Source organism: Rhinopithecus roxellana, chromosome 5 (genome assembly GCF_007565055.1).
Source record: "Rhinopithecus roxellana isolate Shanxi Qingling chromosome 5, ASM756505v1, whole genome shotgun sequence".
NCBI lineage: Eukaryota > Metazoa > Chordata > Mammalia > Primates > Cercopithecidae > Rhinopithecus > Rhinopithecus roxellana.
Window position 1 is genome coordinate 761915 of NC_044553.1, and position 26641 is coordinate 788555.

The following is a 26641-nucleotide window of genomic DNA, read 5'->3' on the forward strand; positions in this document are numbered from 1 at the left end:
GACCCCTGTGAGGCTCTCCCACTACACGACCAATCAGACTCAGGCCTCTGGCTAAAGTGCAGCCAGCAAAGGATACAGTGCCCAACCCTGAGAGCTCGTTCCAGGTGCCAAACCACTTTGTAAAGGAATCTTTTGTTCCTGCCTGGATCCCATGCATGTGTTTGCATTTTCTGCACAAAGTGCTTTAACCAGAAACACTCCCCAAGAGCTTGTAGTGTTTTGAATCCAACTGAAGGGCATTATTTACGAAGTCCCTCATGACGAGTCTCCACTGCTCGTTAAATGACATTAATTACAGGATTCACCAGAAGCTGCTGGCCTTTTAGTTGCACAGACCTGCCTCTACTCCAGCAGTCCCAATCTTTTTGGCACCAGGGAATGATTTTGTGGATGACAATTTTTCCATGGATAATGGAGGCTGGTGGTTACGGAATGAACCTGTTCCACCTGCAATCATCAGACATTGGATTCCCATAGACAGCGTGCAACCTAGATCCCTCACATGCACAGTTCACACTGGAATTCGGCTCCTGGGATAATCTAATGCACAGCTGATCTGACAGGAGGCGGAGCTCAGGCAGTGATGCTCACCCACCGCTCACCTCCTGCTGTGCGACCTGCCTTCTATCAGGCTGCTGACCAGTACTGGTTCACTGCCTAGGGGCTGGGGACCCCTGCTGTTAATGCCTGGAGGCCTTATCCTCTTGGTAGGGACGTAGAAAACCAGGAGTCAGATAAGCTGTAAATCAATCTACATTTTATGGATTCTTGAGGAAACAGTGAAAGGAGGAACGTCCCCACTCACTTTCCCTCTACCTGGCGTCGTTTCATGTAATCCACTAGAAGAACCCGGGGTGCTTCAAGATAGCTTAGGCCTGTTACACCAGGGACCACCAGAAAAGGAAACAATTAATGTGTCCATGTGGGTTCACCTGTTGCAAGTTATTTATTACTTCAGTGCAGGGTGTTGATCACAGAGAAGGCTGTGCGTGTCTTGGGTGGGAGTATATGGGAACTCTCTTTATTCTACTCAAATTTGCTGTAATCCTAAAAATGTTTTAAAATAAATTTAATGTAAATGGGACTGGCAAAGACATTTTGGTAGAAATGTTGGCCACCTTTTAGAAATTATGTTTAGCCTTACCATGTGATCAAGCAATCCTGCTCCAAATGATTTATCCATTCGATTTTAAAATGTATGTCCTCACAAAGGAATGTTTGCATCAGCTTAATTGATGGCTGTCTTTCCCACTCTGTGAATGTTACTTATAGGGTGAAAGTTGACAAGATGATTTCCTATATGATTGGAATGTATGTATCTTTCTACTTTTACTCGGTGACTTTTAACCCATCTTCTAAATAATTTAGACCTCATAAATCCTGTCATCTTCACAGCCCCAGCACAGCTGCCTCCTCCCTCAGGGTTTCTGACACTCTCAGGATGTGGTTTTCACACTGTGTGTCTTGCACAGTAATACACAGCCGTGTCCTCAGATCTCAGGCTGCTCAGCTCCATGTAGGCTGTGTCTGTGGACGTGTCCGCGGTCATGGTGACTCTGCCCTGGAACTTCTGTGCGTAGTTTGCTTCACCATCTTCAGGATCAACAAGTCCCATCCACTCAAGCCCTTTTCCAGGAGCCTGTCGCACCCAGTGCAGGTAGTAGCCGGTGAAGGTGTATCCAGAAGCCTTGCAGGAGATTTTCACGGTGGCCCCAGGCTTCCTCACCTCAGCGCCAGACTGCACCAGCTGGACCTCGGAGTGAGCGCCTGTGGAGAGGACAGAGGAGAGAATGAGACACCACTTCACTGGACCCAGTCCCTTCATCAGCCCTGGAACTGAGGATTCTCCTGCCTGTAGCTGCTGCCACCAAGAGAAGGAGCCTCCAGGTCCAGTCCATGGTGAGGTGCTGTGCTCTGGGGGCTTCTGTAGGGGAGGGATGTGGTTGCTGTGTGATGCTCTCTCGGCAAGGACAGGTCTGTATTTACCTTGGTAGACGCCAGTGCATTTGCATATTCATGAGGCAGGTATTTCATAGCTCAAGCCAGCCCACCCTGGGGAAGAAGATAGGTGACACACGGCCCACTCCACAGTGGGATGCTGAGCTCCATGACCTGAACTTGTTTAATGATATTTGTCATCTGACATGCTTAGAAGTCCATGAAGACAGAACTCCTCTTACAGAAAACCAGAATCTCACAGGACATTGTCCTCAATGTGATTCCTTTTTCACATGGCACACTGACAGCCTGAACTTTCCTGGGCCTTGCCCTCTGCACATCTTAACTTCTGGGATGAGTGTGTCTCCCGATAGTAACACCCATTGAATTAATAAAACAACCCCTCAATTCCTAACGATAAATACATTTGAAAGGCCTAGACATTTCTTCTTTTAAATATGGTTTGCATTAGGTAAAGGCTGTGTATGCAAGAGAATACTAAAGATACATCAGTACTTGCTAAATTCTTATTTCAATTTTATGTCATTATTGCTTTGAAGTAAGGAATCTTCAATCCCTGAGAGAAAACCCCTCCACAGCCTCCTGTGCACCTGCCCCAGAGCTGGATCCTGTGCTGGATGCATCCTGAGCACCCTCTGCAGCTCAGCTAATACCCTGCAGGGAAGTTCTTTTCTGGGCTCACAGAGCATTTTTCTCCCAGTGTCTCAAGCTCAATGTGATGTGACTGTGCCCTGGCTCAGAATGCTCCTTCAGTGACAGCAGCTACTTCTCACACCACTTCCTACAATAGAAAATAGACCTTAGGAAACCTAACAAAGCCTACAGGGAGACCTCGGCACAGCAAGCAAGGAATGACTAAAGCCACCAGGGAACCCCTTCCCTGGAGCTCCAGATGCACTGATATGGTCCAGACACATGTCGAGTCCAGGAACTGATGGGGACTTTGGGGCAGACTTTTTTTTTTGGATTCTGTGGTCGAAGTTCACATCAGATTATAATTTTACGCACAAACCCTAGGTCTCAAGGTCCACCCCCCAACACACACACACTCACAGTGGCATATTTGCACAGTAACAAGCCTCAGATTTGCCCTCCTTCCTAGTGTCTTGTCAATGAAAAGTGCTTCCAGCACTGGCCCGCAGTCCTGGTTATGTTTGTGGTTGTTGTTTTTGTTGTTTTGTTTTTCCAAACAGAACTAAAGTAAGCTCAGTAATGCTGGAGATCCAGAAGGTGCCTTCAGGTTGTCTTGGCTAGTTCTCATCTGAGAACCCTGCAGATGCCCCGTGAGAGGTATATCTAAGGTCACTGAGGGAGGGGTACTGACCTTGTTCCCGAAGGTGTTGGTGTCAGAGGCTTTAAATAACTTTACTGTCCTTGACTTTTTCTCTCCCGCTGCCTTTGTTTTCCCTTAGTTCTAGTCCTTAGACAGAGTCTGTGTGTTGCCACACTTTTCTCTTTAATCTGGATTAATCCTATTGGTGAGGAGGTGATGTGGTGGGCAGGGGAGCAGTATATGTTCTTGAAATTGAATTCCTACATTTGATTAGTATAGAGGCCAGCTGGATTATTTTGGGGACCATCACAGTCTGTGACACTGGGCATGTGCCTTGGCCCTATCCTGGACGTGTCAGGCACCAGCACAGCTCATTGGTGACTCTGAGAAAGTGACGCTGATGTCCCACGTGAGTGTCCAGCAGGTCCCTCTGAGATCTACTGGGCGCTCCTGAGACAGTGTCTCCAGCACCTGTCTGATGTCCTGATCCCCCAGGGTCTTCAATAGAAAAACTTGTTTTATGGATTTGCCCTGTGATGCATAATTAGAGCTGATTTTGTCGTCTCAGGAACGATGGGAATCAGAAGATGTAACCGGAGTTTGGAGTTCTTTATGAACTCTCTAATCCCAAAATAATTGTCAATGAATTTGTGTTTTGAATAATTTCGGGTTACTTTTCAAGCTCCCTTTATTAGACTTTTGTAAAGTATTTCCATACTTCCAGTTCATATCCATGGATCCCTATCTTTACATGTTGATTTTTGACTCACTAGGTTGTGAACCTACCACACCCTCAGATCCATCACTGCCCTGTCACTCACACAATGTAGGCAACATTACTTAACAATGCAATCTGAATTTCTTTTTCGTAGGAATATAGTTTCTTCAACTAATTGGTACCCATTGAATAGTAAAAACATACCCATCCTTCATATTCTCACTATTAAGATATTATAGTCCTATAAATCCACTTGAAAAAATAGTTCTTATTGCCTTAAGTTATATGAATGGTTTGGATGTACTAGGATATTTAAAGGCACATCAGCGACTTCTTGAACAGTTATTTTAGGTTTTTTTTTCCTGACAAAGGAAGACCCAGGCCCTGAGAGAAAACCTCCTCCCCAGCCTCCTGTGCACCTGCTCTAGGGCTGGCCTTGTGCCTGGTGGCTCCCGAGTGCCCCCCTCCAGCCAAGCCCTTGCCTTGCAATGAGGTTTCTGTTGTAGTCCACAGGCATTTCCCCTCACGGTCTCTAGCTCAGCATGAAGTAGCTGTGTCCTGGTTTAGAACACTCCTTCAGTGACACAAGGTACTGCTGACACCACGTCTTTTAAGAATTAAAGAGCCTTGTTAAACCAATTTGACTCTACAGGGAGACGCAAAGCAAAGATTCTATGACACAGAAGGGAGCCCCTTCTCTGAAGCTTCACATTTCCTGAATCAGTGGACATGCGATGAATACAAAAACTTTTAGGATTTTCGGAGTGCCTTGTTTCTTCCTTGAGCTCTTGCAGTTGAATGTTACATCTAAGAATACCTGCAGGTTCAAATACACTCAGAATAAAACCAACTTTGTATCTACTATTCCAGTGACACACATTTTTCTTTGTTCCTAGTTTCTAGCCTATAAAAAGTGCCTCCTACACTGACAGTAGGCTTAGGCTTACTTTTTTTTTTTTTGTCTTAGAGATCTACGGCAAACAATACAAGTGGACACTTGGGAAGTGCATGCATTTTTGTTGTTGTTTGTTTTTCGTTTTGTTTCGTTTTTTGTGTTGTTTGTTTTTTGTTTTTGAGACGGAGTCTTGCTCTGTCGCCCAGGCTGGAATGCAGTGGCCCAATCTCTGCTCACTGCAAGCTTTGCCTCCCGGGTTCGCGCCATTCTCCTACCTCAGCCTCCTGAGTAGCTGGGACTACAGGCGCCGGCCACCACGCCCGGCTAATTGTGTGTGTGTGTGTGTTTTTAGTAGAGATGGGGTTTTACCGTGTTAGCAAGGAAGGTCTCAATCTCCTGACCTCGTGATCCACCTGCCTCGGCCTCCTAAAATCCTGGGATAACAGGTGTGAGCCACCGTGCCTGGCCAAGTGCATGCATTTTTTTCTCTGCTAGGAACCCTGAAAATTCCCTATGATAAAATAATCTGAGGTCAATGGATTTGCCAAGACCTTATCTTCAAAAAATTTATGTCAGAGGCTTCAGATTTCCCTACTGTCCTTGTCATAGTCTCTGCCATTGACTTTCAGTTTCCCTATATTCTCCTCCCCAGATAGAGTCTGTGCATTGTCACACTTTCACCTTTAACCCAGATTAACTATCCTGGTGAGAAAACAAAGTGTGCATCCTGGAAGTATATATGTTCATACAATTGAATCTTAATAATTCTGTCGTCTTTTTTTCTCTGGGCTGTGACCTATACACAGAGTGTCCAGAAATGGAACTGATGCTTTCCCTTTTCTGGCTACAACATTATAGGATTATTTCTCTATTGGCTAATTTTATCCGATTTCATGATAAAGGAAGGGTGCTGGGAGGGGTTTGCAATGGAGATGGACTACCTTACCCCACATAGATAATGTTCTAGATATGTCTTTCCCCTGGATTGTCTATCTGGAATAATTTCTATGTATTTCTCAAAGACTAGGAATTTTGATGACTTATCCAGGAAATGATCTATGTCAATTTTCACCCAAAAAACCTGGAGGTTCCTGGAGGATATAAAAACAAGAGTGTGGGGTGTGGGGTCTATGAGATTTCTCACCCTCACACTAGTTCAGACATGCCCTTTCTCTTTGTTTAGTTCAGATTCACATATAACCAACCACAAAGCCAGGCTCATCTAAATTGCCACATGCCTGTTTGAAAATATTGGAGCAGCAGTAGCCCTCATATTGATCTCAGAGAATCTTGGGTCCAGTCCACAGTTTACTTTAGCTGAGAGCAGCATCAGGGACACACTGGAGTGGACATTTCTTCCCTGAAAAAGCCTCACTACCAAGTATACTAAAGAGTTGTCATGGAGCCATTGTGAGGTTGAATTTCTTCCTGTCAGCCTGTTGTGGAGGGTATTTTGAGTGATGTAGACTTTACACTTAGATGGTAATGACTCCCATTGTTGTTGAAATGACTGGCAGCCCGTAATCCTGTTTCTCCTTTCAACTCACCAGAATGTCTCCAAGAACCCCATAAACCTCAGGACTTTCCATGGATGACTCTGAGGATTGTCAATCTGCTCAGTGCTACACACAGAGGCAGCTAATAGAGGATTCTCAGTCCACTGACATGTTGGGCTCATAACATAGGACACATATCCAAGAGTGGCCAATTCATGTCAATGTCAATGGATATTTAATCGAAGGGGCATTATGTTTAGTGCATTGGAGTGTAAAAGCTTCATGATTCGTGGCAATAGAGCCACAGACTGAATGCTTTGCAGAAGTGAGTTCATTGTTAGAAGAGAGACCTGCCCCCAAGAAGTCAGTCTCTTTAACTAAAGCACCTGAAACATGGTGTCCCGATAACTCATGAAAATTCATTTCCTGGAGTAAAGACACAGGAAAACTATTCTTAAATCATTGGAAGAAACCATATCAAAAATTTTATCAACACAGCAGTCAAATTCCAGTAAGTCAACCCTTGGGTTTATGTTTCACAACTCAGAAATCTACATAATTGGACAGCTACTCCAAAGAGGGCATTTTGACCTAGTTAATTAATAGGCCAGTGTTCACTCAAAGACACACTCCTGTGAGATCTCCAACTTAAACCCATCTCTGTAACCTGAAGAAGTTTCCTCAAAAGATTCTTTTTCTCTAGACACTCACAGATGCAAAAACACATTTTGTGTATTTGTGCGTGAGTGATCTATAGAAGCCCTTGTCTTGTCAATGAAATTTCATGGAAATACAATAATTGCATCACTTACTAGTGAATTCACACTTCACTTGTTTCAAAAATTTCTCACCCATGTGATGGGGCGATGGGTGCCTCTAAGAATATGCTGATTTTTGGACTAAACCTGTTCTCTTCGCTTGACTTACAGACCCATGTTTGAGTCACTCACCCTGCGGAGCTGTCTCCAGACACAGGAGAAGACACAAAAATGTAATCTTCTTCTTGCACACAAGCCTGCATTCCCCACATACCTCAGCCAGGCCTGAGGGGACAGCTGTTAGTTTCACTGTTCAAGAGCATTTTATACCCTGGAGCCTGAAAAATAATTTGGATGTGACACCAACTTGTACTTATAATAGAGAGGGCAGAGGTCAGCCTCCCCCTGGATCTGAAGATGTTTTATTGTTATGTTTATTTTCTTGCTGACATGAATAACTTGCTTGACAAAAACCACAGCCATGACAGTTCATAAAATTTGCTTTATTTGATTTTTCTACCTGTGGCATTTGAATTTCAATATTAAGTGAGCGATGTGCATACCTCACAGGAGCAATTACAAAATAACTTGTTTAGTTCCTTAGTGTTACTCAAATGTTGCACTGTTCTGACTGCCAAAAATCTTCTGGAAAGTTTTAAGTAAAACTGAATCATATGTTGCATCCTTAAGTAAAAAGTCACACAACATTCAAAAACACATGAACTTTATTTGCCAAATGTACAACTGCTAAAACTTACAACACAGAGTCTGCTTTCTTAAGGACACAAACATTATCACCGTATGACTTGATTCATCAAAAGCTGACATATTTTCAATTACATCTTCATTATTACACTCTGATTCATTAAATGCAGATAGAGCAAAGTATTTTAGGGGATTGATGTGCTATGCAGAAGCATTCAACAGGATGTTAAGGATGCCTTCCCACCAGATCTTCCTAATTATCTTTTTATTGTCATCAACTTGGAAATTCTTTATTTTAGAAGAGACATCAGAGAAAAGCAGCTGCAAACATTGTTAAAAGACCTTATTAGTTAGCGTTATCAACAAACGCAGCAGTAACTCTGGGATGTCAATTCATAGGTTTATGAAGTGAAAATGAGGTGGGTTACAAAAGTTGTTTTGAGAGAATGATACTGTAGTTGTAGAATCAGTTTCAAGGGTGGTGGCATCAGTGTAATTTTGAACAGGCAGTTTCTGGGATGATGTCCTTGCAAAAGTAATTTTTTGTAAGATTGTGGTGTCTTCTTCCCAAGATTGTGGTTAAGCAGAGTCTATTTATGATAGTTCTTGTTATCAGGAATATGGGCTTAAGAACCCTCCTTCATTGTCATTCCTAGTTCCATTTGTCAGGGTTTTAATAAAAGTGGCTCCACTTTGATTCTGACAACTTTCCCACTCTCTTTCTAACACTACTGGTGAGGAAGGTGAGTCTGTGGTAGTTCGCGCAGCACAGGATAAATTCCACATCCACATTCCATTTTGGCCACACAGGCTCATCCTCTTCACAACTATTGGCCACTTGCATTCTCAGGTGAGTCTCCACACAATGCAGTGGAGGGTTCTGAGCAATGGGAGAGAAGAAAAGTCCCATCAGCTTCTCCCATGTGACTGCAGGAGCCACAGCCTGAGCCCCACCTGAGCTGCAGGGAAAGGGCTTGAGCACTGGACATTTTATAGCAAGAACCACATCTCCACTTTACAGGGATCAGGAACAGTAAAAGGAAAATCAACAACTAAAACAACTAACAAGAAATAAAATGTGCTAGGAGCAAAAGGGGCCCCAGATCAGTGCTGATACTGATTTGCATGCTTTTGTGTCAGGAGAAGGGTCGGACATAAAACCTGTAAGGTTCTACCTGGCACTGACCCTGACCCAGCCTCTCTCTTGGCTGAGGTTAGAATTCCTAAACACTGTTTTCTTCAGGGAAACCCACTAAGGTCCCTGTCCTAAGTGTGACTGGACAAGACTCACCAGGTTCCCCTCAGCTTCCACAGGGCTGTGACCTTGGCGACCACTGACAGAGAGATTGTTCTGCATTTAGCACCTGTGAGAAGGTTTCCTCCTAGTGCAACAAAACTGTGGCATTTCAGAGACTTAGAGCTAGGTGGAGCATCATGAAATAAGAGAGGGTCCCTGGAGGAAACATGTAGATAGGTGAGGCAGCCCTAGACGCTGGCAGTAAACCAGCCTCTCATCTCCATCCACACCTGCTCTGGGGCTGGCCCTGTGCTTCCTGCAACCTGCTCTTCCCCTGGTGATCCTGAGTCCCTGTGGTGGTCCTGAGTCTTGCTGGTGGTCCTCAGTGCCCTGACAGCAAGGTTTGTGTCTGGGCTCACAAGGACACCTCCTCACTGAGTCTTTCACAGTGATACTTAGCCATGTCCTAGGCAGCCACAGAACTGAGCTTCACAGAGAACTGGCTCTTGGTTGAGTCATTGTTGATGGAGATGCAGACCTGGGTAGAGGGTTCATGATATATATTCCTTGGTGATCCATCCTGGTAACTGTGCCCCAGGCATTCTAATCTGTTGCCCAGAGGATGGTGGATTCAGCTCAAATAATGTCCACTGGTAAAAAATAAAATAAAGTGAAATAAAATAAGAGATAATCCAGACACAGCACAGATGGAGGGCAGTGTCTGAGGGCCTCATGGGTCCTGGACCTGACTCCTGCAGCTGCACCTAGGACAGGATATCTGGGATAAGAGGGAACATCGTGGTAAGTCAAACACAGAGCTCACTTGTCCCCATCACCCCATTTCTTATTTCTAGATTCTCACACTGAAAAACTGTCATCCATCAAAGACTTGTAAAAGGTTGATCTAATGGAGAGAAAGATAATAGTTTTCATGAGGAAATTGTGCTCAGGCTGATGACAGAGCGGTATCTGGGGAGGAGAGAGGCTGACAACACTCAGCATTGTTGCTGGGGTATAAACAGAGTTTGAGAAGAAGTGTGCATGTGCCAGGAGCCCCACACATATAAGGGGTAGGAACGACGGCGACGCTCTGTCTCGGAGCCTCTTCCCGGGGGTGAGTGTCCTGCTCAGGCGTCAGATGACACAAATTCATTCCTGCTCTGAAAGAGCATCCCTCTGCTGAGTATCAAGGCATCCATTCTCAACCCTAGGGTGTCGGGTGACAGAAACAAGCAGTTTTGCTGGACAGAGAGGGCAGAATAGGAGTAGGAACCGGGGAAACATCTTGTGCCCAGGACATGTGGCCTGAAGTCCACCTCCTTTTTTGGGTTCCCAGCTGGAGATGCTCCATTGTGAACTTTACTGGCAGTCATGCTTCTGGAGGGAGGATTGGGAGAAATGCTGATTATGTTCTCTTCTTTGGTGAGCACAGATTTTTCACCCTCTGTGGTATGTGGTTTTATCCCTCCCTGGTTGAGTTACCCCTGCTCATCCCTCTCTGTTGCCCCCCATGTTTTGCTTCTTTGCTCATAGCCTTATCCTTTTCTAGATTTTTTTTCCTGGAGCCCCCCTAGTAGCCTCGAGTGACAACATCACTCAAGTCCACAACATCTTATAAACTGTGATTAATTTCCTTTTGATTACCTATGAACACTTCATAAGAAAATAGATGATCTGGAAAAACATTGCTTTCCTGTTATACATAGAGCCCTGCTGTGTTCTCAACATGCCTGAGGACACACACACACACACACACGCACACACACACACACAGTGATTCCCACATCCCCTTTCAATTTCCAACAGGAAAAATCACAACTGTGTTGGAAGAATTGTTTGTATGGGACATGGCAGCCACGATGAGTCATCACCCCTCTCTGAGGATACAGGATCTCCGTGTTCAAAGAGGAGAGAGACTCCAGGTGTGCAGAAGCACAGTGTTTCAGGACCTGGGAACGGAATCACAGGAGACCAAGTACAGCAGGACTGGTCAAGAGGACTGAAGCACTGATAGGAGACTTTGGGTGAGGAGAACAAGGTAAGGCCGATCTTATGTCTTCTGCCCTTCATTCTGTTGATATGATGTGTCACATTGATTCATTTGCATAGGTTGAAACATCCTTGCATCCCTGGGATAAACTGCACTTGGTCATGTTGAATGCTTCTTTTTTTGTTGTTGTTACGATATTGAATTTGATTTGCTAAGATTTCCTTGAGGAGTTTGTGTCCACATTTAGCAATGATACTGACCTGTAGTTTTCTTATTTTTAGGTGTATCTTTGTCTGGCTTCTGTATAAGGGTAACACTGGCCTCGTACAGGAGGTTTGGAAGAATTCCTCCCCTCTTTATCTAGTTTTGGAATATTTTGAGTGGGATTAGATATTATCTCTTCTTTAAATGTTTGTCATAATTGAGCGATGACATCATCAAGCCCTGAGTTTTTTATTTGCTGGGAGACCTTTTATTACGGCGTCACTCTCACTACTTGTTACTGATCTGTTCAGGTTTTCAGTTTCTTCCTGGTTTGGTCAAGGTTGTATGTGTCTCTAAATTTATCTATTTCTTCCAGATATTTTGATTTATTGGCATTAATTGTTCCTAGTAGCTTCTAATGATCCTTTGATTTTCTGCACTATTGGTTGTAATATTTCCATTTTTTCTCTCTGATTTTATTTACTTTTGTCTTCTTTCTTTTTTTCTTAGTCTGGTTAAAGGTTTGTAGATGTCTTTTATCTTTTTAAAAAACAACTTTTCATTTAATCCTCTTTTCTATTGTTTTCTTTATTTCAATTTTATGTATTAACATTTTGATCTTTACTTTTTTATTTTACTATGTTTGGGTTTGATTTGATCTTGCTTCTCTGTTTTTTAAGAGACATTCCTGGGATATTTATTTTACGGTGTCTGCATTTTCAACATAAGTGCTTATAACTATAAACTTTCCTCTTAGTACTACTTTCACTGTATTTCATAGGTTTTTATATGCTTTGTTTTCTTTCAATAAATTTAAAAAATTTTTAATGTCTTTATTAACCCATGTTTGAGCATATTCTTCAATTTGGGAGCAAATTGTTTAATTAGGGAGCATGTTGTTTAATTTCCATGTGTCTGCATAGTTTTCAAAATTCCTCTTATTTTAGTTTTCTTCCATTTTGATCAGAGAAGGTACTTGATATCTTTTCAATTAAAAAATGACTAATTTTCTGGTCTAGTGTATGGTCTATCCTTGAGACTGATCCATATGCTTAGGAAAAGACTGTGTACTCTACAGCCATTGGATGAAGTGTTCTGTCAATATCCATTAAGTCCATTTGGTCTGTCATATAGATTTAGTCCAAGATTTCACTGTTTATTTTTTGTCTGAAAGATCTGTCCATTGCTGAGGGTGGGGTGTTAAAGTCTCCAGCTATTACTGTATTGGGTCTATCTCTCTGTTTAACTCTAATAATATTTGCTTGATATATCTGGGTGCTCCAGTGTTGGGTGCATATATATGTATGTTTATAACCCTACATCAACAAAGGGTGCAGCCACGTTGTCCCTGTCACTGTCTCAGATCAGCACAGCTGCCTCCTCCCTCAGGGTTTCTGACACTCTCAGGATGTGGGTTTCCACACTGTGTCTCTCGCACAGTAATACACGGCAGTGTCCTCAGCCTTTAGGCTGCTGATCTGCAGATATGCCGTGCTGATAGAGGTGTCCATGGAGAAGGCAAATCGTTCTTTGAAGCCCTGGGCATACGTTGGGTTCCCAGTGTTGGTGTTGATCCATCCGATCCACTCAAGCCGTTGTCCATGGGCCTGTCGCACCCAATTCATAGCATAGCTAGTGAAGGTGTATCCAGAAGCCTTGCAGGAGACCTTCACTGAGGCCCCCGGCTGCTTCACCTCAGCCCCAGACTGCACCAGCTGCACCTGGGAGTGGGCACCTGTGGAGAGGAGATGGGAGTGTGTGAAGCCTCAGTTGACTGTCCTGGTTTCTCCCTCAGCCCGGGGACTGGGGAGTCCCTTACCTGTTGCTGCTGCCACCAAGAAGAGGATCCTCCAGGTCCAGTCCATGGCGAGGAGCTGTGGTCTAGGGGCTTCTGTGGAGGGGTGTGGTTGTTGGGTGATGCTCTCAGGGCACAAAGATAGCTATATTTGCCTCAGTTATTTGCATATTCATGAGTGATCTTATTTCATACCTGATAATGCATGAGAAAGAGCAGAGAGGTAACACACAGAGGTTGCTAAGGGTTCAAGCTGTAATCCCCTTAGAGGCCATGTGAGCCCTGCCATATCCCTAAACTCTATGTTGACAGAGCTTCTCCCACTGGAGAACAATTTTCCCTAGAATAGGACCTCACTGGGAACCCACACTTGAATGGCTCCAAGGTAATATAAACATTTCTAGGCTTTCATATATGAATGTATTAACCGGGGGATGAGTGTGTTTCTCCAAAAGTTGCACTTATTTATATAAAAGAAAATTTTCCTTAACCTCCAGCTGCATACTACTGAGATATCCAGAATGGTTAGAAATCTCCAGTGTAAAAATGGTTTTCATTACAACATCGAATTTGATAAATGCTTGCAATTGAACAGGGTATTTACAGAATGTTCAGCAGTCTTTGTCAAATACTTATTTTAGATTTTTAAAATAAGGACACAGATCTTGAGAGAAATCCCTCCCCAGCCTCCTGTGCACCTGCTCTGGGGCTGGAGCCTGTACTGGGTGAGCTTTGAGCATCCCCTGCAGCCTAGCCCTTGCACTGCAGAGAGGCTCCTGTCTGAACTAGAGCTTTTCCCCCCCAGTAGGAAGAGGGTGTGCTCTGGCTCAGAATGCTCCTTTAGTGACACGTGACACCATGTACGGCAGACACCATCTCTTACAATAGTAAATTGGCAGTAGGAAAGTCAGTGAACTCTGCAGAAAGACCCCAAGCAAGGATTCTATGAAACTTCTATGAAACCACCAGGGAGCCCCTTCTCTGGAGTCACTGAATCAGTCCACACTCACAGTGAGTCCAGGAGCTCCCAGGGGCTTTGGGAGAACACCTCATCTCTTTTCAGTTCATTTGGATGAACACCTCATCACATAATTTCTAAACCTACAAAATCCTGGGGCTCAGAGCCCACTCCACAACTCCTAATCTACACACACGCACGCACACACACGCACGCGCGCACACACATGCACGCGCACACACACATACAAACACACATACACGCACGCGCACACACACACACAAACACACACACACACACACAAACACACACAGAGTGACTAGAGTCCCACAGTAATGGGAGGGAAACCTGACTTTCTCCCTGTGTCTAGCACATTGGTTGTGCGCCCACAGTGCCCCTAGGCCTGGGGATATGCCCTTGTCAAGCAGAGCAACAGCAAACACCTTACACCTGGAGATGGGGCCCGGCACACACCGTGGCTTCCCTGTCCTCCAGGACCTGGGATCCTGCAAATGCCTCTGAGAAGCATCCAGGCTTCCTCTGGGAGGGCCAGACACAGCCCAGCCCCGCCAAGTCGGGGCAGCCCACACTGAGCCGCTGACCTGTGGGGAGAGTCACAGCAGACCCACAGCCCAGCCAGCCCCACTCCCAGAGGCACATCAAGGAAGGGGGCAGAACCCTGGGGACTGTTGATGGGGACCTTCTCAGGAGCAGATAGGGCACTGATCAGGAACAGGGGACGTGGGAAGGTGAGTAGGTGCTCAGGGTTTCTGAGGACCAGGGTCAGTGATGGGACCTGCCTGTCCCTTCTCATATGGGGTGTCTCTTCTGGGTATCCTGTCCTGTCTTATTTGTGCAGGTCCACTCTGTGGGGTTTGTCTTTATAAATCTCAAATCTCAGGAGCAGGAGAGCTGTGCTTCAAAAGCCCCCATAGAGAAGATACATTCTCGTCCTGGTGTGACTGAAACAGCTCCATCCTGGCCGTGGGGAGGGCTCATGTGTCCCCCCACTGGGATGAGCACCGGCAGCTGCACGTGAGCTGAGGAGGACTCAAGGCTGCTTCCCAGCACTTCCCCCAAGAAGGAAATTTGTGTGATTCCCCCATATCCAGGTTGGCCCCGTGACTTGCTTCTTTCAAATTTGTTGGCCTGGAAAGTGCAGGCACTTGCTGTCACTGTCACCACTGTGGTGACACTGTACACACCACCAGGACAGGAGCCTGGGGATGGGGCTGAGCACAGACACTAGCTAGGTGAACCCACTGAAAATTTGGGGACCTGCTGGGGTTCACACTCCTGGAAGCACAGATCCTAGAGGGTTTGGTGGAGGAGGAAGTCACTGTCAGTGGCTCAGGAGCTGCTGCTCTGCAGGTCACCTCATTGGCAGGTAGCAGTGGGCAGGTGAGTGTGGTTCATCCTTAGAGGGACACCAGGCTTCCACATGCCCCTGCTCGCCAGGAAGGAAACTGGCTTTGTTCATCCTGGTTTCCCCAGCCGTCTGGCCATCCTCTCTTCCTGACCTCCTGCCCACGGCCCTCAGGCCTGTGAAACATGGACAAAGGCGCTTTCTACTCCAACCGCTGATTCCCCAAGCCAGCTCCCTCTAGAAAATCCATGATGTCTTCCCGGTTCTGTGTCCCTGGCTGAACCAAAATGGACACATATGGATATACCAAAGTGTCCAAGTGGAGGAGATGAGCCTTGGCAAATATAACTCGGGAAAGAGTAATAAATTAGCTTGTGTGTAATGAGAGGGTGTGGAGTACGTCTAGAGGATGCAGGAGCCAGGGGCTTCAAACTATTTTAGTCACCTCGGTGGATCACCTAAGGTCAGGAGTCCAAGACCAGCCTGGGCAACATGGTGAAAGCATGTCTCTACTAAAAATAGGGGAAAAAATTAGCTGGGTGCGGTTGCACATGCCTGTAATCCAAGCTATTTGGGAGGCTGAGGCAGGAGAATCACTTGAGCCTGGGAGGCAGAGGTTGCAGTGAGCTGAGATTGTGCAACTGCACTCCAGCCTGGGTGACAGAGTGAGATTCCATCTCAAACAACAACAACAGCAAAAAGACGGTAGGGATACATCTGAGCAATGTGTCCTTAGGCAACGTTGTCAGTGTGCAACGATCATGGAGCATGCTTACACAAACCCACATGAAATCCCTGCTACGCCCAGGCTGTGTGGGAAAGCATAGTGCTCCTAGATAACACATCTGTATGGCATGTTACTGTACTGAACACTGTGGGCAGCTGAATCACCATGGTAGGTATTTATACACATGAACATATCTATACATGGAATAAATGCAGGGAAAATACAGTATTATAATCTAATGAGAACTTTGTCATGTGAAGTCTGTTGTTCACTGAAATTTCATGATGTGCACGATTCTATTCAAGTTGCTGAAAATAAAAGCAAAGCCAAAACACTGCCAACTAAACATGTTACATGGATTAAACTTTTCTTCAGTAATGCAGGATGTTTGAGAAGTTTCCCCCAAAGCAAAAAGTGGAGAAGTTCATCACCAGTAGACCTGCCTTAGAGGAATGCCAAGTGTCGCTGGTAGGTTCCCGGAGTAATGAAGTCGCTGCATCTGCTCCACTCTGGCATCTGTCTTTTGATAGATTTGTGTAGATTTATTTTCATTTATCCTATGTTATTTCCTTCTGTAAATTCCATCACCCTTCCCTTCATAATTCTGTCTACTAAAGCAACTCATATTTAGCTGAACATGCTGGGGTCATTGGAATAAATTTCTTTCTTTCCTCCACTAAATCTAATGAGCTGTCTCCAGGGGTGCCCATCTCTGGTTTTATTTTCTTCCATTCCTATGGGATAATTTCCTTGTTCCTACATGAGTCCAACCCTCATTTTCATGTACACGGACCATCCAATCTTGACGCACCCAGGAACAGCTTCAGGAAATGTAAGCTGACAGCTGCCCCATCAGCCTCCACCTGCACAGTGATCATTCCTTCAGCTTTCACTCACGCTGGAGGATTTTCCACCCAGAAGGGCCTCTCACACCCACTCCCAGTACAGTTCTGGGACCCTGTATACCTCCCAGATACAGGCACTTATTCTTCCCCTTTGTTGTTAATTTTGTTTCATTTATTTAAGATTCACTTGGACATCATCAATGATGGGAGGGACCAGCCTGTCCATCCCATTTTCTGTCCACTGACTGAGAAGGCCACCTGTGAGGCTGATCACCCTAGTGCACTGCACTGAGGGGCCATCTGAACATACGCTAACACCAGGTGTGAGAGTTATTAGAGAAAACTCAGGGTCAGCAGGTGTCTGTGCCCCACAGGACACAAGTTTGTCCTGCAGTAGAGCCTGCATGACCTGGAATCCTAAGTGTGCATGACCCATGGTCTCAGAAGATCAGCTGAGGTCAGATTGAGGCAATTCCTGTGTAACCTGCCCTGGGTGCCCACAGAGGGCAGATGCATGACAAGGATGTAAGGGAATGATGTGGTTAGGGGAATTGGTGCTCCATCTTTATTGAGGCTCTACTCTGCACCTGGACCTTGTGGAAGACTAAGAAGAAGAGAACAAGAGTCCAGCCCCAAATATCTCCTGGTTTAGGTTCAGCTTTAGTGGAATTTTAGAGAGTAGAATACGCAAGGGTGATGCTGGAGTGTTTTTCTGTGGGATACGTGGGGGGAAGCAGAAGGTGGGCAGAGATCAGGACTCCATCTGGCTGGTTCTCATTATCTACATGGATTCTCATAGTGGAAAGTGAGAGACATAACCTAGAACACAGGCCCCAGGGCTGACCTCAGAGACGCCTGCTAAGTAAATGACTCAGCAGACAATGATGTGGTGGGATTGTCATCTTGGATCTATTTTACTTTATAAAAATAATTTGAGAGATGTATCCAGCCTTGGTGGGCTGCTTGTCCCTCCAGGAGATGGAGCTAACACAATTGTATCTGAATCTGCTTGACTTTTCATCAGAAGATAGCAAAGACTAGGTTGTTTCAAATAACAAATATTAATTTTCTTATTGTTCTGGAGCCTTGATGTCCAAGATCTGGGTGCAGAAAGGGTTAGTTTTTTGAGAGGCCTCTTCCAGGCTTGCAAACGGCCACCTTCTTATGCAATGCGTCCTCACATGGCCTCTTCTCTGTGTGCATGTGGAGAGAGAGGGTTCTGTCTTCCACCTCTCATACGGACAAGAGTCCTACTGGATTACGGTCCCACATTTATGACCTCAGTTAACTTATTTTCCCTCTTAAAATCCCTCTCTCCAAATACAGAGCCACTGGGATTGGGGTTTCAGCATATGAATTTAAGAGCAGGACACGATGAATTCGATGACGCCAATCAAGGGATGGTGAGTAGCCTTGGAATATTTTGCTTGTCGAGAAAGTAAAATGGGTCTTGTGGGAATTTGTTGAAAAAACAGGTGCCAGTGACTGTTAAAACCTCAATGATAAAAAAATTTCTCCTTCCTTTCTTGCCAGCAGTGAGGATGTGAGGAAGGAGAACCACAGATAGTAAAGAAAGAGGAGCCCTGGGGACAGCTGAGGTGCTGGTGAGGAGGGAGAGCACTGAGCAGATGAGGAAGCCCCGCCCTCCCTGCACCTGCTCCTGACCCGGCCTCCTGCTCTGTGGGCCCCGCGCACCCCCTGCTGGTCCTGAGCGGCACCTGCGCCCGCCCCCTCCGCCTCCCTGCAGGGAGGTTTGTGTCTGGGCTCACACTCACCTCCCCTCACTGTGTCTCTCGCACAGTAATACACGGCCGTGTCTCCGGCGGTCACAGAGCTCAGCTTCAGGGAGAACTGGTTCTTGGACGTGTCTACTGACAGGGTGACTCAACTCTTCAGGGACAGGTTGTAGTTGGTGGTCCCATAGTTGTACCCATCTAAAAGCAAAGGGGAAGAGACAGACCCAACACCCAGAAGCAGGCAAGCTCCTCACCAGCTGGTGTCTGGGTCTTTTGTTTGAACAGATGCAAAAGAACCTGCCTTCACTTTCAGGGAAATGATGAACTTGGTATGAAATTGAGATCAATTTTCATTTACAGAGAAGAAAATATCATATTACAGATATATGTGTGTGTGTGTGTGTATGTGTGTGTGGGTTTCTAGGATGTGTTCATACACAGAAGGGAAGCAATTATATCTGCTGGAAATAAAACCGAAAAGCTTCTGAATTTCTAGGTATTGTTGACCGCACATGTGTCAGGTCACTAGATCATGTTATAATGATGGTGGTAAAACCTCCCAGCATTGTCGTGGAGAGAAAATGCAAAGAAATAAAGATTCAAATGAAATGCCTTTGAAAATCATCCATGATGAATAGGTCAAGAGAAATCAACCACCATGGAAAGAGTGGCAGTTAATGTATGTATGTATGTATGTATGTATCTATCTATCTATCTATCTATCTATCTATCTATCTATCTATCTATCTCTCTATCTCTCTATCTATCTATCTGTCATCTATCTACTTATCTGCAGTAGTGGATCATTATACAAAGCAAGCAGCCTTAAAATTGTTTATAATACTATCTTAAAATGGAAGGAATTACAATTACTCATATAACACAGAATCAATACTGTCTATAACTTTCTGGAAACGTTGAAGAAAATTGTAACCCTTAAATTAAAATTTTCAAAACTAAGAAAATCTCAGCTGGGTGTGGTGGCTCACACCTGTAATAGCAGCACTTTGGGAGGCCAAGGCGGGAAGATCACTTGAGGTCAGGAGTGTGAGACAATCCTGGCCAACATGGCAAAACCCCGTCTCTACTAAAAATACAAAAAATGAACTGGGTGTGGTGGCACACGCCTGTAATATCAGCTTCTCAGGAGGCCAAGGCAGGAATCACTTGAATCAGGGAGATGGAGGTCAAAGTGAGTTGAGATTGCACCACCACACTCCAGCCTGGGCAACAGAGTGAGACTCTGTCTCAAACAACAACAACAAAAAAAAAAAAAAAAAAAAAAGAAAGAAAGAAAAAGAAAAGAAAATCTTGGACGTCCTTGGCCAAAGGTTCTCCCCCTAGTGTTATTGCATTATAGACAACTCCTCCAGAAAATGTCTGTTACTACCCTATTATTTGGTAGCTGAAACATCATATCTTTAGAGACTTTACACTCCGTGCTCACCGCTGTTTTATTCCATGTTTGCATGTGTTACAAAACATTGAAAGTGATTTCTGTATCACACCAACTCCATTCACCAACAGATGACAGCTGCTTTGGTACTACATCTTTTCAACAGTCTCTCCTGTGTCTATTGCAAATAAAGTCAGGAGAAAATACTGCTCCTGAACCTCATTGCAAGGACTCTCGCCAGGTACTTTTAGCCAAAACAAAGGAGTGACTTTTGGAATGTCAATACTTAGGTTCATATTTATAAACTTTAAAAGTAAAATTGTAGTCACCCCACGAGATTGAATGGTCCCCCTCTTGGCCAAGGGGGCATCAAAAACACCTAAAAATTGAGTTCCCAGCTGGGCAGAACAAGAGATCAGACACACCTCATTATACCCGCTCCCCTTTGCGGTTCAGAGACAACACGGACCAACACTAACGTTAAAATGGAGATCATAAGACTGACGGAACAAACTCTCTGGGGCAATAAGATGGCAAGTTGTAAACAAGATCTAAGGCCGTGCCAGGCGGGGGTTACATCCCTCACCCCAACTCTTAAAGAATAAACTGTGCTCTAACTGCCGGTTATGTTCTAATTGACGATAGATTATTTTTTCTCTAGCAGCGAAATAAGCACTGACCCTGAGACAAGTGTGATTTAACCAATTGCAGCTCATCCCCTGACTAACTGACCCCTGTTCCACAGCCGTAACCCCAGCTTTGATTGGACACCAGACAGATTTCAGGAACTTTCTCCTGATCAGAGACCACTGACCATGGCCTGGTTCTGGCCATTCATGGAGGCTGCGCTCTGAGGGCCTTTGTGCCCCTGCTCCAGCTTTTGGCACATAGGGCCTAACGGCAACACATTTAAATGCTAAGTCCTCACTGGTAGGTGAACAGGGGTCACATGTTACACGTATGTTTGCTTCCATATTCATGCGTCATGATCACCTTTATGAACATGCATAGCCCCTCCTGTAACCTGGTGATCATGTCTGTTTAGCCGACACGTTCAGTATAAAGTTTCTGCCCCACCGCTCCCCCTTGGGAGTGCCTATCTCTCGTCTTTACCGAGGGCTGTGCTTTGCAGCCTGTGAAATGGCTGTAAACTTTTATAAAAAGTAAAGGCTTATTTTTTCAAATTTGCAGATTGTGTGATTTTTCATGTACTGCAACTGAGGAATAAGTTCACAAACCCGCCCAGTTGTCAGGCTGCTCCAGGAAAGGATGCCAGGCTGAGCATCCCCATATATCCTGTAAGGCCTGAGATCTATTGAAGAAGGACCTGACTTGGGACCCTCAGAGCAAACTGATGAGCTCACGAGTGAAGAGCTTCCGCCCAGGACATTGGGCCAAGATCCCTGTTCAATTTGTTCTTCTTCTTCTTTTTCTTATGTGCTAATACCAAAAAAAAGTATTTTCTGTAGACCTATTTGCTGTCCACCCAGAGTGAACATTTACCTCATTTTTCACTCATTTTCTGAAGTTGCTAAGTAGAATAAGGTCATCAGACTCTATTTTGATGCCTCACTACTGATGACAGGATTTATCCTCTTCCTTCACCTTTGTCCCCCGCACATGGGAAATCTAGTAGAAAATCATGGAAGTGCCCTCATTGGATGCCAGTATTAGGTTCAAATTACACAAGCTCCTTCCCCTTAGTAGGAAGCCCCACCATTCCTTCAACACCAAACCATTATAAAAACCCTGAGACAGCCTTCTTTCCTGGTCTATTGAGCCAGTTTGAACTTTCTTGAGAGGCCTGTGCTGCCCTCAGCAGACACCTCAATAATGCAGTTGGTAAATCTTTTCATATTCACGTGGTGTGTGAGTGTGGCACCATCAGACTTGACATCCACACTAAACATTGGTGAGGGTATCTCTTCATTTGCGCGGGGTCACCTACAATTGGAGCTGTGAGCTTGGGTCCTGACAGTGACCACCACGGGCACTTTCTTCTCTTGCACTGGATGCTAACTCCCTCTGCCCCAATGTCCAGCATGCACCGTATCCTGCCTGCTGCTTGCTGGCCCTGTCAATGCTGTCGTGCTCGGCTGCAGGGTTGAGTTAAACAAAGTGTGTTTTATAGATTTAGCTGATTTACTTCAGAAGCATTGATAACTAATTGACATTTAAAGACAAGATTAAGTGACCATAGGAGACTGTCTTTTGCACATGTGGGAAGGTTTTTCTCTTATTAAAACAAACATTTTCATTTCAGAGACTTTGGAGATAAGCAAAGAATCATAAGTCCAGATAAATTCTTCAAGGGAAGATGTTTTACAGAGAAGAAGCCACAGTGCTGACCGGAAGCCAGACCTTAGCCTCCATCTGCACCTGCCCCTGAGGCTGGCTCTTGTGATCAGTGTGTCCTGAGCACCCCTGCGGTTAGAATCCTGTGTCCACTTCAGTGAGGTTTGTGTCTGGACTCAAACTCACTGTTCCTCTATTTTTTTTCCTCAAAATTAGAGAAACTGTAAGTCAGGGATCAGTGCATGTCAGAGAACAGCAAATAGCAGGATAAGTCCTTGACACACACACACAGGACACACATATACACGCACACACACAATTACTCTTAGGTCAATCATATTCAAATTACTAAAACACACAGACAAATGGAAATACATGCCAACAAGTGGACGCGAGTAGAGGGCACACCTTGCAATAGAACAGACATGAATAATATCAGCGTTGCTTTGGTTATAACCATATAAGCAATAGGACAATTGATGGTGTCTATAAAGTGTTGGAAAAAAAGTCAACCCATTACTTTATAACCAGTGAAGGGAACAGTTCCACATCTCACATGACAGTATAAGGAGCTCGACATATCCATGCCTCCGTGAAACTGGTGAGACTTATTTTGAAAAATTAATGGGTTTGGAAAGGCCCTATCAGCATACAGAAAGTGAAGGAACATATATTTGAGATAATCTACAAAAACTCAGTAAGGTCAGCCATGCTATTGATATTTGATCAAAGATTCTCTTCCTTCCTCCTATGCCCCAGCTCAGCATGATGTAAACTCCACCGCAGATGGCTGCAGCCAAGTAGACAGGACTCCTTCTGCCCAGCTCCCACCAGAGCACACTCTTCCCCCGGGGCCAGGACATTGGCCGTCTGACCTTGCCTACAGGTCATGTTGCTGAGGCTCAGTCCTTGACAAGACTTACTGAGAACCAGAGACTCACTTCTTCCACACAGCCCCACTCATGGATGCAGGCTCTGTCCTGGGTGCAGCACCAAGGAGGACATGGGCTGCCTGGTTCCCAGCCCTACTCCTATGGCAGAGGGTCCACCCAAGCAGGATCTGCATGCTGATAAAGTGCAAAGCTTCTCCCCATCCCTCCACTGAGTACTCAGCTCCCACATTAAGGAAGAAAAATGCTCCTAATCTCCACCTGTAGAACCTTATTCAAGAGCTCTGTCTGTCTCAGGAGCAGCGGGTGGGGTTGCTAAAATTTAGTCATAAAATAGAGTCCTAAATGTGGTCTTGAAGGATCTGATTTCGTTTACAACAGCGTGGAGAATTACAAAGCCCGCGAGTGCTCTCAAAAACAGTGGAGGCTGTGGTAAAATGCACTTGGAAGGAGATGGATGGATGCAGGAGAGATCCAGGCTAAACTGCAGGGCTGCTGGGTTGCAGGAGAGAACCAAGAAGAAAGAGAGTGGGGAAGAGCTCTCCTGGGGTCAGTACAAATGTCAGGCACTGTTTGTTCAAAGGTGCCAATGTTTGTTTGGTTGAGTCTGTAGAGCAATTTAGACCTCAGTCCATTGTCGAAAATATAAATTTGCAACTGCACGTCGTGGAACTCAACATCTGGTCCTGGTCAGGGAAGAGATAGAGAGAGCGCAGCCCAAACCAGTGACATGCGAGGGTGACAGTGATATCCGTGACTGTGTCTCCGGGGATCTTTCAGGCAGGGCTTCCCTCACTCAGGAGAAAGTCTGGAGGTCACCTGTAATGCTTTGTGTCAAATATTGAAAGACATTCATGTTGTTTTTAGTTTCTAACACACACACACACACAATGTTAAATATGTGAATACACGTGTGTGAACATATGATTTTAATCCTTTGTAACACATACTCAGGAGTGAGATTTCTAGGTCATGGATTAAGGACATGTTTAATTTGGTAAGAAACTGTGAATGGTTTTCCCAGAAACTGTTTCATTTTGCACTAGCAATATATTAGTCTCTAGGGGCCTGGCATGCTCACTGACACTGGTATTGCCAGCATTTCTTCTTTATTTTTTGTCATTCTAAAGCCTAGAGTCGTGTCTCCTTTTGATCTTTATTTGCATTTCTCTACTGGAAAATCACATTCATATGCTGATGTGTCATCTGTACATCTTCTTTGATAAAAGGTTTGCACAAACCTTTGCCTATTTTTAAACAGATTGCTTCTTTTTACTGCTGAGTTTTGCAGGTTCCTATTATAATTACATTGGTAGATCCATGATTTGCAAATATTTTCTCCTCTGAAGCTTGTCCTTCATTTTCTTGATAGTCACTTGATTAGGCAATGTCTTAAAATTCGATGAAGTTCAACTAATATTATTTTCACTTATTGATCATAAATTTTAATTTTCAGGATTACTGATCAACTGTTAATAATTTCATTTTAATTGTATTTGTTTTTATTTTGTATGTATAAATTTATGGGGAGTGACTGCAATTTTGTTACATATATATATTGCAAAGTAGTATTGGCTTTAATGTATCCATGATCCAAATAATGTACATCGTACCCCTTAAGTAATTTCCCACCATTCTCCCACCTTCTGCTCTCCTATCTTTCTGAGACTCAGTGTCCATCATTCCTTTCTCTGTGTCCCTGTGCACATATTACTTAGCTCAGATTTGTAAGTGAGAACATGTAGTGTGTACTCTTCTGTTTCTCAGTTATTACACTTAAAATAATGACCTCGAGTTCAATCCATGTAGCTGCAAAACACATGATTCCATTCCTTAATATGGCTGGATAGTATTTAATTGTATATATGTAACATTTTCTTTATAAAATTATCTTTTGTTAGACACAGGTTAATTCCTTAGATTGATGTCTGTGCTACTGTGAATAGTTCTGCAGGAAAACCAAAGTCTGACTATCATTCTGATATAATGATTTAGTTTTCCTTTGGGTGGTTACCCAGGGGTGGGGTTATTGAACCAAAGGTAGTCCTACTTTTATTTCTTTGAAAAATCTCCATACTGTTTTCCACAGAGGCTGTGCTCACCTACATCCTCACCAACAGTGACTGACAGTTCCCTTTGCCTTCAATCCTCACCGGTGTCTCTTATTTTTGGCTCTTTAATAAGAGCCAGTCTGACTGGAGTAAGATATCTCTTTGCGGTTTCAACTGCATCTCCCTGATAATTAGTGGTGTTTAGCATTGTTTACATATCTATGGTCCAGTTTTATGTGTTGTTTAAAAAAATTCCTACTCGTGTCCTTTGCCAGTTTTGAATGAGGTTGTTTTTCGTAGCTGTTGTTGTGGTGAAGTTGTTTCAGTTCCGTGTAAATTCTGCCTATCAGTCCCTTGCCAGATGCAATGTGTGCCAATATTTTTTATCATTCTGCAATTTGTCTGTTCACTCTGTGTGGAAGCTCCTTAGTTTAACAAAGTTCCATTAGTCTGTTTTTTTATGTTATTGCTTGTGCTTTCGAGGTTTTACTCGTAAATTATTTACTAAGCTCAATGTCCAGAGGAGTTCTCCTGGGATTTTCTTCGAGTACGTTTATAGTCTGAGGTCCTACAATCAAGCCTTCCGTCCATTTTCTGTTGGTTATGTATATGTTGAGATGTTGGGGTCCAGTTTCATTCTTCCGCATATGGCAGCCCAGTTGTCCCAGCAACATGGCATGAAGAGCGTGTCCTCCTCCCCGTGCATATTTTTGTTGTCTTTGTCAAAGATCACTTGGCCATAGATTGTGTGGCTAGTTTAGTAGCTTTTGAGTGCAGTTATGCATTGCCATGGGATAATTTTCCTAAAATTGTGGACAGTTGTGTTTCATGTTCAAACATGAGCTAGGATTTTCATAAGAAAGATATTGTTGGATTTCCCATTTCTTTTCCACATTGCTCCTCAGACTTACTGAGGTGGGTTTCTGAAGTCAAGTTGAGGCACTTCCCTTTCTAAGAGTTGGATTTTTACTTACCTGGGTATTTATGGGCTCCTGGTGTGGAAATAAGGGTCACGTATCACGCCTACCCTATGATATTTTTAGAAATTTATTTGTGCACTGACACTGTGAGACACTCCATAATGAGGACATATTCCATCTATTTTATTGTTTTATAAAATTACTTTATGATTGCAACTTTCTCTCTACAAGAAAAGCTATTATCTGGACTTCCTCAATTCCTCCTGCTTTCTTATCCCTACATTTTTCTCCAATGTCATTTCCCACAGTTTAATAAAGGCATATGTTCTGCTGATTTGTATTCTGCCCCTTGGGGTGGTATGAGCCCAAGAAACTGGTGGCCACATACCAGTGATGCATCTGGCTCAGGTAATAAGGACATTTCATG

The 26641-nt window shown here is 44.3% G+C and overlaps 1 long non-coding RNA gene and 2 gene segments (V, D, J or C); 1 reads left to right on the forward strand and 2 right to left on the reverse strand.

The window, feature by feature from the left end:
• Positions 1-1351: 1351 nt before the first annotated feature.
• On the reverse strand, positions 1352-1964 carry LOC104653881. The segment is given in 2 exon segments: positions 1352-1767; positions 1853-1964. Coding segments are annotated over 2 exon segments (363 nt in total).
• On the forward strand, positions 1765-25115 carry LOC115897488. 4 transcript variants are annotated; one of them, XR_004057272.1, is made up of 8 exons: positions 1765-1899; positions 9896-10155; positions 10378-10463; positions 10848-11079; positions 16457-16549; positions 18253-18329; positions 22322-22515; positions 23113-25115. It is a non-coding gene; the product is annotated as an uncharacterized LOC115897488 (long non-coding RNA). The 4 variants fall into 4 exon arrangements; XR_004057269.1 differs by having other exon boundaries at positions 9896-10463; XR_004057270.1 differs by lacking the exon at positions 10378-10463.
• On the reverse strand, positions 12639-13170 carry LOC104671283. The segment is given in 2 exon segments: positions 12639-12970; positions 13055-13170. Coding segments are annotated over 2 exon segments (378 nt in total).
• Positions 25116-26641: the final 1526 nt, after the last annotated feature.